The sequence below is a fragment of the Cercospora beticola genome, chromosome 9, assembly GCF_033473495.1.
Source record: "Cercospora beticola chromosome 9, complete sequence".
Classification (NCBI taxonomy): Eukaryota; Fungi; Ascomycota; class Dothideomycetes; order Mycosphaerellales; family Mycosphaerellaceae; genus Cercospora; species Cercospora beticola.
This window is the reverse complement of record NC_088943.1, coordinates 916,057-928,078: the sequence shown is the minus strand read 5'-3', so window position 1 is coordinate 928,078 and position 12,022 is coordinate 916,057. Positions and strand designations below refer to the sequence as shown.

At 52.9% G+C, this 12,022-nt stretch overlaps 4 protein-coding genes across 4 annotated transcripts; 1 reads left to right on the top strand and 3 right to left on the bottom strand.

Annotated features, from left to right (window-relative positions):
• Positions 1 to 70: 70 nt before the first annotated feature.
• RHO25_012590 (uncharacterized protein) lies at positions 71 to 2,169 on the bottom strand (the record flags this gene model as incomplete). The annotated part of the gene is made up of 3 exons (XM_023603890.1): positions 71 to 1,675; positions 1,730 to 1,890; positions 1,941 to 2,169. 3 exons carry the CDS (start codon positions 2,167 to 2,169, stop codon positions 71 to 73), a joined length of 1,995 nt encoding a protein of 664 aa, XP_023450283.1.
• Positions 2,170 to 4,967: 2,798 nt separating this feature from the next.
• On the top strand, positions 4,968 to 6,700 carry RHO25_012589 (uncharacterized protein; the record flags this gene model as incomplete). Its single annotated transcript, XM_023603889.2, has 7 exons — positions 4,968 to 5,075; positions 5,135 to 5,176; positions 5,231 to 5,480; positions 5,534 to 5,737; positions 5,786 to 6,177; positions 6,230 to 6,541; positions 6,599 to 6,700. 7 exons carry the CDS (start codon positions 4,968 to 4,970, stop codon positions 6,698 to 6,700), a joined length of 1,410 nt encoding a protein of 469 aa, XP_023450530.1.
• Positions 6,701 to 6,897: 197 nt separating this feature from the next.
• Positions 6,898 to 7,818, bottom strand: RHO25_012588 (uncharacterized protein; the record flags this gene model as incomplete). Its single annotated transcript, XM_023603888.1, has 2 exons — positions 6,898 to 7,281; positions 7,357 to 7,818. The coding sequence occupies 2 exons, from the start codon at positions 7,816 to 7,818 to the stop codon at positions 6,898 to 6,900; spliced, it is 846 nt and encodes a 281-aa protein (XP_023450529.1).
• A 68-nt stretch (positions 7,819 to 7,886) lies between these two features.
• Positions 7,887 to 10,172, bottom strand: RHO25_012587 (uncharacterized protein; the record flags this gene model as incomplete). Its single annotated transcript, XM_023603887.2, has 2 exons — positions 7,887 to 7,979; positions 8,040 to 10,172. 2 exons carry the CDS (start codon positions 10,170 to 10,172, stop codon positions 7,887 to 7,889), a joined length of 2,226 nt encoding a protein of 741 aa, XP_023450528.2.
• Positions 10,173 to 12,022: the final 1,850 nt, after the last annotated feature.

Genomic DNA, 12,022 nt, shown 5'->3' with positions numbered 1-12,022 from the left:
AGAAGCAGGAATCAGAACTGCGCATCATTGACAGTCCGTCCTAGATACATCGTCCTACTCAACATAGAACCTAAAAAGCCTTAAACTCAACAAGTCTCGTCCTCTTCCCAGCAGCCTGCGGGAAAGAAACTCTCAACTGAGAAGTGCTCAACGAAGGCCACGATACCTTTGTAATACCGTTCGCCAACGCTTTGTCTCCGACAGCACCATTGCCCTGAATCTTGACCCAGTTGTTGTTCTCGAATCGCAAGATATCATAGTCGGTGGGGACTGCAAACGTGCTACCGTCGTCATAAAACGCCAACTCGCAACCAGTAAGCTGTGTCGCAGATCCGAAGTTGATCGTATACCATTGTGTCGAAGGACCGCTCGTCGCATCCGAATCCCAACCATTCGGCAGCTCAGGCATGAACCAGACTCTACCATCAATAGCATCGTGGATACGTTCCGCGTTGTTACCGCTTGAAGCTGATCCAGAAGGATTCTGGCCTCGGACGAGTTGAATCGATTTGGCGATTTGACTTCTGTTAATAGCAGGTGCAGAAGCACTGCTGATTTGTGCTGTAACTCTGCTCAATCGTGGAGATGTAGCAACGACTTGCCCATCGACTTCCACGCGAAGACCTGTGCCTTGACCATATTTGCTTCCGTTGGCATCCCATTGGATTGCGACGCTGTGACCATGGTACGGCACATCTTGAAGACGGAAGGATTGTAGTGAGCCTTCAGGGACCATGGGATTGACTTCGAGAGTGTTGTCTGCTCGTGGCCGGAGACCGACGAGGCCGGAGATGATGAGGTCGTTGTAACCGGAGTGGAAGTAGTGTGGAGAGCGAGCGAGGCCTACGATGGGGCCGGCTTTGTCGGGTTCGTAGTCTTCTTCGAGGTTGAGTTTGTTGTTCCAGTAGTGGAGTTTTGTGTATTTGCGGAGTTCGTCAAGGTAGTCTGATTTGGTGATGATGCTTTGAGTGTACTTGTTGAGTAGGTTTGCCATTGCGTAGAGGACTTGGGTGGTTTGGTAGGGCCAGACTGGTCCGTTCCATTGGCATTCTCGGTTGCTGCCCTCGTAGCGGTATTGGCGCATGTAGTACTGGTACGATGGCTCTACTGTGCGCATGCCGGTGGAGCCTCTGAGTTTGTTGGTGTCTTTGAGATGCTTCCAAGCTTGGTTGTACTGGTCCGTGTTATCTGGCATAGAGAACATCCAAGGAATGTATCCATTGAGCTCTCGGCCACGAATCGGCTGGTAGTATTGAACAAACTGATTTGACCTCTGGTGACGGTCGATGAAGTGTTCAAAGGTGGTGTTCCACATATCAGCCTGGAAGCGAGACTTGATGTTGGCTGCCCGGGAACGGTAATCAGATGCCACATTGCCTTGACCGGCGAGATCTGCGACATTGGCGATAGCGAGAGCATTCGCATACATGTAGGAGTTGATCGTAGGTCGGAATGCTTCGCCGCCTCCGAAGCCGTCTTGTCCTCCAGATGCATCGATGCTCGAAATCGTGTATTCAGTCGCATCTGCAAGCGGTTCGCGCCAGTACAGGCCTTTAGAAGTGTCCAAGGCATCGTTCCATTGCTGGAAGAGATTGGTCATGGCATTGAGATGAGTGGTGATCGCACCCCTGTCGCCATCGACGAGATACCTTTCCCAAACACTGTCTGCCATCCACTGTGCAAAACGTTAGTTGACAGCCCTGCAAGGAGCCAAGGCTTTGCCACTCACATCTGTAAAGTGGCGATCGTTGCCGCCATTGTACATGTGTCGAATGTAATCATCAGCATAACGGCGATCGCGCAGCCATCTCCCTTCACCCAAGTGGAAACCGGTAGCATCGTTCAATGTTGCCCAAGGCTCAAGTTGCCATCCTACGTCGTCGAGGAACTCTGTAGCTTGCATGAGCCAATGTTCGTCAACTCTCGGATGTCGTTCTCACCTGTCGAAACGTATCCTCGCTGTCCGAGATCCCTCTGATGAGCCCGGAAAATCTTCCATCGGTAGTAATACACATCCTGGATTTCAGAGTCGGAAGCCTCGAAGTATGGAATCTTGTCTCGATACCACGCAGCATCATTGCCAAAGTAGCGATTGGCCAAGCTGTTAGTATCAAGTGCTGCAAGCGCAGTCCCGGTAACGAGACCGACGGTCAGTATGCCGCGACGCATGCTGGGCAATTGACAACAGTAAGTATCAGAATTCTAATGATGCTCTCATTACCTGCCACTGAAGAGTATTATATGCACGTTTCAATAATTCTTCCAGTAAACCATGCCAAGAGTCCTTTACCCGGAATAGCAGCATACTCAAATTTCTCCGATTGCTTGTTGCTCCACAGCATGCTTTACGGTGCGCCACACGAGGCAAGTCAAGAAGTGTATAGCACACTTGGCTCCGCAAAAAGGATGGCGAGCGTGGGGCTCCGCATTCTATCGTGTGAGCTTTGTGCTGCAACACCCTCCTCACCCACCGGAGGCTAAGATCGTATTTGCAGCGAAGTGGGTATGAGTGTCTCGTGACTGATGAAACTCATCGATGCTCCGGAGGGCAGCCAATGCTTGGATTGTCAGTCTGTTGATGTGAATTAGTCCGTTGCTGAACGCACTCCGCATAGCGCGATGGGCAGTGTCGTTGAGAAACAAGTCAAAGGTGTGCTGCACCCCCACTTATTCAAGCACCGCCCGTCCAGTATCAATGGATGACCAGGACGAGAACCACCAATTCAGCGATGATGGTTCCCTGCAACATGCAGGACTACTCGTTTGCAGATGATGCAGTGCAAGAAAAGAGCCATATTTCACGATCCAAGTGCCGTGTCTTGTCATTCTCTTGGATCTAAAAGAATTCTTCCGCAGAGCTGCTTTCTTCACACTAGCCCGGAGCACCGAAATTTGTTCGTGGACGACATGGCAAGCCATCGCTTTGACAAATTCTCTCTCATCTCATACCTGCGCTTCGTGTCGCAGAGGACAACTGGCTCCAAATCGCCTCTCTGCGCGAAGAATTTGCATAGCGGTCGATCCAGAGCGCAAAGACGGCCGGTCATGGATTGTCGCCCGTCTATTCAAAAGAATTTTTCCTCCAAGGCGGTCGATCCAGAAGCACAAAGATAGCGGAAATTTCCTGGCATCTGAGCGTTCATCCGTGGCGCCATGCGACGACAGTCGAACCGAAGCTGTGAATCGGCGCGATTCTCGTACAGAATGCATCCAGGTACTCTGCATCTGCAAGCTGGTATGCTTGCAAAGCATACCGCCTTGCTGATTGTATGCTGCGAAGGAGAGAAGTGAAGTTTCAAGTGTTATCTTTTCGGCGTTTTCGTCATCTTCACAGCACCTCTCGTTGCTGACCGCTGGTCCATGGGTCGAGAACAGCACTGATGGCGGCGAAACCTGGGGATGATCTTTGGAACGCCGTCGCCATCTGAAGAATCGCGCATGTTGGATATTTTGAGTATACTGTCACGAGGCAATTTGCCTATCTTGCCCTGGGACCAAATCGGATCGCGACCAGGAAGTTGTACTTCGGTGTGGTATTCCAAGACAATTCGGCATCGCCGAGCGAAGCCTTCTTGTTCCCAGGCCATGCTTGCACAGCTTGCCTCGTAAGGCTGGATCGGATCGTGAGCTTGGCAGGGCTTTGCAATGGGTAGGACCGGATGCTACGCAACAAAAAGTCACTGTACACACGCATCTGCCTGCCTATCTGGCCTCACGTCTTTCTGACAGTCGTTTCAGCCTTGCAGAAGCTGCTGCGACGCTGCCATTCAGGGCGTTGCTATCATTGGGTCACGGCCCTTTTTCCGGTGTACGTAACCTGGTCCGCACGGTCTCTCACCCCGGCCAAGCGCCAGATAAGGCAGCTGAAGCGCAAGTCGACTGTGCCTCATTCATCACGAGCGTTCCTACGACGAATCGGATGGTGGTACGTAGGATGCTGCTAATAATCCCTCAAACTCTGTATGCAAAAGTATGGCGCATAGAGTCGGGTCTTGAGCGTACAGTAGTGGCCTTGTAGTGCTTATACAGTTTCGATGTGTTGCAGTCGCTGACGTAACAGTGGCACGGATTGACCCAAGTCCTTCTCCAGGAACGTCCGTTAACGTGCATTCGTCCGCATCCATTCAGCGTACCGATGACGACCGTTGTCGTGGCAAGCATATCCTACCGACCAGCCATTTCCATGTCGCTCACGCGTCCACTTGAGCGTCTTGTGGAGTCAAGTTGCCGGAAAGTAATCAATCTTGCAATACGATCCAGCATGCTAGCCTTTCTGTCGAAGTTCTAGCTTCCTTCTAGCCCATTCACAAACGGGTTTGCCAAGTTGCCAAAGCATGACTGCAGGAGGGTTGGCTTGCGAAGGGATCCCTGCTCCCACGTAGTCAGGCCATTAGCAACAACCATTGGAACGACAAAATTTCTCATCGACGTCCGTCGCGCTTTGATTCGTCTAGCATTCGCCACCGGAATAGAAATGGAGAGCACGCGCAAAATGCCATGATCCACAGAGAGATATGCTGCGCACGAATTGGTGCTTTCGTATCTACCGCGGTGATTTGGCCCACGAAACCAACGAGCGAGACCGAGCCGAAGTCGGTTCATGAGGGCGACACGGTGGCAGCACCCTGGCAATTTCCTTGGCAATGTATGGGGGAGGCTCGAGCATGGGTATTTTCTGTAGGTTCCACTTGTTCTTGAGACCTGACGCATCGGCGTGCATAAGAAACTGGATCTGTGAAGGCGGATTAGTGCACGGGCACGCGCTGTGCAGCAGTCGCGTGTCCGTCTATAGCCGTCCCCGTGGGCGGCAATTACTATCATGTAATAGCCCCATATGGCTTGCGGCATATTCATGGCATCGCGAACAGGCATCATGGAATGTCTATTTGAGCACGGCCAGTCCTGCAGATTTGTTCTGGTTCTTCAGTGCCCTTCAATAACACTCATACGATACCACCCGCGCCAACATGTACGGGGACGAGAAGAAAGTCAATGGTGAGGACCTTCACCAAGTCACCACAGCAGGCTATGGTGACGTGGAGGATCTGTCGAAGCCAACCAGAGAAGTCGATGCTGTACGGATGCGCACCGCAACGAGCATTGCGATTGAGGCATGAACTGATCGGTACTCCAGGTCTTCGGTGAACTCTCTGAAGATGGTCCAAACTACAAGGATGTGAGTGACGATTACGATAGCGACGCTGCAACAACAGGGTTGACAAAGGTGTAGGTCGGCTGGATCGGCACCATCATTCTGATGATGAAGACACAAATCGGTCTCGGTGTCCTTGGTATCCCATCTGCGCTCCACTCCCTCGGCATGGTTCCTGGCGTAATTATTCTCCTCATTATCGGTGTTATGACGACCTGGACAGGCTACATGGTCGGTCAATTTAAGCTTCGTCATCCAGAAGTGTACGGAATCGACGAGGCCGGTAAGATCATGGGCGGCAAGATTGGCCGTGAGATCTTGTACTGGGGTGAGTATCCGCAACAATGTATCCGGATGCGAAGGTGGCTAACTGAGCGGCAGGATTCAACGTGTACTTCATCTTCTTGGCTGCGTCCGCGATGATTGGTATCTCGATCGGCTTGAACTCTCTGTCCTCGCACGGTGCTTGCACAGCAATCTTCGTCGTGGTCGCTGCCATAATCGGATTCGGCTTCGGTAGCATCCAGACTCTCGGCAAGGTCTCGTGGATTGCGTGGGTTGGCGTTGCTGGTATTCTCACAGCTGGTATGTCAGGCCGAGTGAAGTTCGAGTGGGAAAGCTAACAGCGAGCAGTATTCACGCTCACCATTGCTGTTGGCGTTCAAGACCGACCTGCGGCCGCACCACAGACTGGCCCATTCAAGTCTGACTTCAAGACCTGGGGAGACCCAACATTCGCCGAGGCCATGTCTGCCGTTTCGACCATCGTCTTCGCCTTCGCTGGTTCTCCGGCTTTCTTCTCGATCGCCTCTGAGATGCGCAACCCTCGCGACTTCACAAAGTCACTGTTCGTAGCACAAGGATGCGTTTCGCTCGTGTACCTTGTCATTGGTGTCGTTGTGTACTACTACTGCGGCTCGTACGTCGCTTCGCCCGCTCTCGGATCTGCCGGTGTCACCATGAAGAAGGTCTGCTATGGGCTGGCATTGCCCGGCTTGATTGCCAGTGGCATGCTTTTCGTTCACGTAAGCTCGCTGTTCGACATCAGACATGAGATCTGCCACTGACATTTTCCAGTTGCCAGCAAAGAGCTTCTTCATGCGCTTCATGCGCAAGAGCGAGCATCTTACCAAGAACACCCCAATTCACTGGATGGCATGGCTTGGCTGCACCGGAGGCGTCGTGATTGTCGGCTACCTCATTGGAAGTGGTATCCCAGTCTTCAACGAGCTCATCTCCCTCATCGGCGCAGTGTTCGCCACATTCATGTCTTTCCACCCCATGGGCTGCATGTGGTTCTACGACAACTGGAACAGGAGTGATCGCAACATGAAGTGGAGGCTTGGTGCCGCTTGGGCTGCCTTCATTCTCATTGCTGGAACATTCATGGTAAGTTGCATTGTGCAATTGCTGTTCACTAGAACATGTCCGCTAACACTTTCTCAGATGATTGGCGGTACGTATGGTTCGGTGCTCGGTATCATAAACTCCAAGGAGCGTACCTCGCCGTGGTCTTGCGCGGATAACTCCAACTCAAAGGCGGGTTAGAGCGCACAGCACGCAACCTGAGCCCCACTCTCAAATGCTGGTACGCAGACATGAGTGGTTTTCCAGTCCATAGATTATATCCCAGCAGTGCCCTTGCATGACTTGGAAGCCAACCAGAGCCTTGGTTACAGCAGAACACTGTATTATACCGCAGTCGCGGATAAACAATGCATATAGACGAGCATGGAAAAGAACTTTCAGACTTCAGTCGTGTCTCGAGGGAAAGTCGTGAACGCCGCGAAGATGGTGTTCGCATCTTCGCGGCACAGTCTCAAGCGATCTCGTGCGGCTATGTTGTCAACGACATCCCGTACCTGTTCTTGGACAGCCTGGACGATCCCGTCCAACTCGGATCTTGTCTGGCCGGGCCGCCAAAAGGTGCCCATATCTTCGAAAATGACGCGCTTCTCACGACTCTTGGCTCTCAGATCGATGAGCCACTCCGTGTATCCAGTACCAGCGAATTTGGCACCTGGAGGGGCAGGCAGCAACGTCCACACCTGCAGTCGCCTGACTTGTTCCAAGAATACGAGAGGTGCTTTCTCGAAGAAGAGACCTGCTACTTCGTCCAGGCGCGGACGCTGTCATGGATCCTGCAGTTCCACGAAATTTGGTCTCGCCCAGGAGCACATGAACATCCGCTCTCGGAAGAATACCGACGCAGCTTCTTGTCGTGTCATCTTGCTGACGGAGGTGATGGGCGGCGCCACGCTGAAGGGGCCGAATTTGCTGCCCAATGATGCCTTATAGGACTGATAGATACGCAGACGGAGCTCTGCGGGAAGATCCAGGAAACGATCAAATGTCGTGCCTTTATCGTCGGCGAGCTCGAGTGAAGCGATCATGCCCGCCCGGTTGTTCGATGACCTGAGCAAGCGAATGCCCCGTTCTCCACAGAATTGTCGCAGTTCCTCTTGGCTGCAGTCCCCATAGATAAGCAGTCCTCGCTGTCTGCGTGACTCGATCGCAGAATGTCTGTCGGCAGGCAGGGAGTCTTCGTTGTCCTGTTCGGAAACATTGTCGTCGGGTGGTTGGATCTTCACCTTCCAGTAATCCTTCTCGGCGAGGGTAGGACCGGGACCCCAAGAAGGAGACTGGTAGTAGTAGTACTGCACCATCGCATCCCCCCTTTGTAGTGCGAGTGTTGTGGTGAGAGAAGTTGAATCGCAGAGGAAGAGGAGGGAAGTCACAATACAACTGGGATGAGATCAGGCAGCGATGCGGTCTTGGCGTCGCGACGCGCCCTATCAACAACAGAGGAAGTCACGAAACGGGAAGTCTACCACGAGCACAATTACCGATTTATCCAACGCACTCTCATCAGTGAAATCAGACGCACTTTGCCCAGCAGCCGGCGCCGCGGCTTGGTCTCCTTCATCTGCTCGAATCCTCCCGTCTTGGACCGCGTGTCGCCGCCGAGAAACATCAGAGAGCCCACCAGCGCGATGCCGGCCGGCGCCGCTGCGAAGATGAAGGCGCACTGGTATCCGACGAGAGCATCGTGGCCATCGCCGTATGCCTCCATCTCGACCGTGCCTGCGATGCCGATGCCCGTGCTCAATCCGTAGCTCAGCATCGCGTGCAGCAGAGTGACGGCGACGCTCTGATACTTCTGCTCGAAACTCTCCACTTCGATTGCTCGACCTGCCGCTTGTGCCAGGGTCGCGGACAATGCAATCATGCATGATGCAGGGAACGGCATGGCCCAGAATGTCACATCGTTGGGTGCCGCTGCGAGGAGAGTGGTGGCAAGAATGAGTGCGAGGTTGACGCCGGCCAACAAGTACTTCGCCGACGCCCATGTCAAAAGCCGAGACGAGGCAAATATCGTCGCCACTGACAATACTGTGATAGGTTGATAGTTTGCACCACTCTCGATCAGACTGTATTTTCGGATCTGAGTACCGAAGAGGCCGAAGTACCAGAGGAAGACACCCAAGGACAAGCTGGAGCACAAAACCATGAACAGAGTCCTGGGTAAATGTCGCGATCGCTGTAATCCGACAGGCAGCACTGGATTGGATGCGATTCTCGTCTCCCAGAAGAAAAAGGACAGCATGTGACCCAAGGCAATTGGTACGAGGATGTAGATGTACGGTTCGTCCCAGCCCACAACTCGTGCCTGGTTGAACACGAAGTTGAACAAGCAAAGGCCCGCGATTCCGAGATAGCTTCCGATCAGATCGATCCTGGCGCGTGATTGAATTGGACTGTCTCGAGGCACTGTGGCCAAAGCGAGGAGAAAGAGCGCTGCACCGCAGCAGGCCGGTGCTATGAAGCTCCATTTCCACGTGGTGAGCTGCACGAGTATCGCGGATAGCACGCATGCTACAGACGTGCCGATAAGTGCCATTGCTCCCACCAGACCGAGCGCCATGGCCCTCTTTCTTCCAGCTGGCATGAAAACCACGATTAATGCGACCACATTTGCAGTCATAAAAGAAGCTCCTATACCCGCGAATGCTCTCAAGATGCACAACGCCGCAACGCTTGGTGCAAAGGCACAGCCAAGCTGAAAGGCTATCCAGAAAATGCAAGCAGCCAACAGCATCAGTCTGTGACCACAAGCTGACCCGAACTGATGCCCGAGGAGTGAGAACGCCGCATGAGTCAACGGGTACGAGGCTGCGATCCACGCTGCGTCTGCCATGGTTTTCTGTCGATCGTGCTCCGGTAGCGCTTGGGTTGAGCGGTCGGTGGCGTGCAACAGTGAGCCTGAGAGTGAAATCGCTGTCGTCAGTCCTTGACCGTACGGATAGAACAACAGGGCCTGGAAAAGGCACAGAGTAGCTGTTAGCAGCATCTCACTGCTTCGCCACGGAGCCATTACAACCACATCTCCACCACCCTCGGTTGGCGCCATGGCTGTTCTGCGAGAAGATACTCCTCGCGATTGATCACCCGAGAGTCCACTAGTGGCGACCAATATGCTTCCGTGCACACTTTTGACTGGCACAGCCTTGCGTTGCTGCCCACTCCAGTGTCGTGGTTGTCTACTTGCTGTTTGCGCCAGTGGAGACAGACCTTCGCTTAGGGGCACTTCCTCCAGAGCTGTGCCTTGCGTTCTAGCTAAGGAAATTTGGCTGTCCAGACTGTCGATCCAACAATCGATTCGGTCCTGTCTCATTCGCATCATGTTCATCTGATCGGCCCACTCGGCAGCCATGGACTCCGCACTGGGAGACTTTGGACGTCCCACTCGACCGTAAGCTGGCCTGAGAGACGCTGGAAGGCCTTCAAAGTAGTCTGCGGACTGCTGACTACGTGATCGAGTCATCGAGGGGTGATTGTACTGAAAAGCATCGTATGCTGCTTCATCCTGAGTGTAGGGACTCTGGCGAATCGTATCTGGCTCGAGGAAGACTTGAGGAAACGAAGGATGAATGCCCCAGAGTTCTGGTATCGGTCCCGATTCCGAGCATGGGAGCTGGTCTCTGTCTTCATCGTACTCAGCTGACCTGCGCAGAGGCATCCTCTTCGAGCTGCTCCAAGGCGTAGGGCCTTCGCAGCAAGGTCATCAGTACTAGTACCACGACCCTACACGGTGACAGAAAAGCAGAACAGAGATCCCGCTCTCGCAAATCATTGATGCCTCGGCCAATCTCGACTTGTCGACTTTCCTGCTATAACGGGCGAAATGTCACTCCAACCTTGCGTGCTCCAGTCGACAAGGATGTACTGATCAAAGTTGTCTTCTGGAACACTGACATCGACCAGGATGATTCCAAGGCTGATATTGAGTCATAGCCTGGTCGGTGCCACTATTTCCGACAGTTTACCAAACTAGAATATCTAGCCTGGCTTTTATGCCATGATCAGATTGCATATAGGCCGATGTGTTGAAGCACAAGCCATCTTGTGCTCAGAGAAGCTTTTGCCTGACCAGGAACAGCCGCCCTATACTGGCGCTATCAGAAACTTGGATTACTTGGCTAATCTGCACTGCCCGGTATAGGTATTTGATCACGCTGGTGCAATCTACGCTAATGGTGCGGTGCCGCGAACGCTGAGTAGCTCTGGACATGATTGATGGATAATCCGGCCAAGCACACTTTGGAAAGCACTCGTCACTGCGCGAGTGATCCGATCGCAGCCACTGATGAGCGTTGTCGCCTGTTACCGATGCAGGACTGACTGATAGCAAGCGGACTTGCTCACACAGTGGCCTAAGCGCGATGTATGACTCCTCGCCTTCAACATCGTGGGTGCTGCATTCTGTGATGCAGCAGATCTTCAGCCTCTCCTTGTGCCCATAGCAAGAGATTCAGGGCATCTCTGCACGATGTGGTGCTGCGGTAATAAGAGGTAGAGTGGCAAGATCGATTTTCTTGGCTCAATCCCTCGGCAGGTCGTGCCTTCCTCCAGAATGCCGAGTAATGTTGGAAGAAGGGATCAATTTTGCGCAGGTTTCCTCTCATGAGCGCATACGCTGGCTTGTGATTTGAAGACAAGACATGAACGTCAATTGCGCATCGCATGAATGAATCCGCCATTTGCCCACCTTCTTCAGTCGCCCATGCCATGTACAGTACATGGCGAAGCAGATCTTGAACTTGTCGGCGAGGAGCTCTCGGAAACGAGAAAGCTCCCCTTCCTCTCCCCACTTTTGCCTCCCTTCTCCGTCTTCGTCGTCCGTCCTCTCTCCAAAATCGCCAAAATCGAAGCCATCGTCAACAATTCCAAAGATTGCTCCATATCACAATAAATCTCCAAGACCGCTCCTCCAGAAAGTTTTGTCCGATACTCCGCCAACGGCTCCGCAGAAATCGCATCCATCAACTCAAAGTCTTTCAAATCCCCTCCTTTCCCACTACTCCCGCCCCCACGCCCATTCAACCACGACTCCTTCTCCCTCCACCTCAAAACCCTCTCATTCGCATTAAACGTCCAAATCCCAGTACTATTCTGCACAACAGGTAACCACACCGTCGCACCTTTCTCGGGATTCCCGACGAAAATGTGACATTCTCTTCTTCCGGCTTTTGTTCCTGCTACGATTTCTCGGCCTGGTAATGAGGCGATTGTAATCATGGGTCTTCGACCGGGTCGTTGGGTTTTGCGTTTTATGGTGTAGGGTTGTAAGCCGGAGTTGTGGCAGTGGACTTCTTTGATGTCTTCGGTGCTGGGGAGGATTGTGAAGGTTCTTTGAGGGGTGGGGAGGAGGTCGTGTGGGGAGAAGATTATGGGGAGGGCGGTTGTTGTTGTTGAGAGGCTTCGGGAGCGAGGGTCTTGGGATACGGATTGTGATTGAGGTTGTGGTGGGTTGGGGAATTTGTGGAGGATGTTGGTGTTGTGGTTATGGTGGTCTTCTGTTGGGGAGAG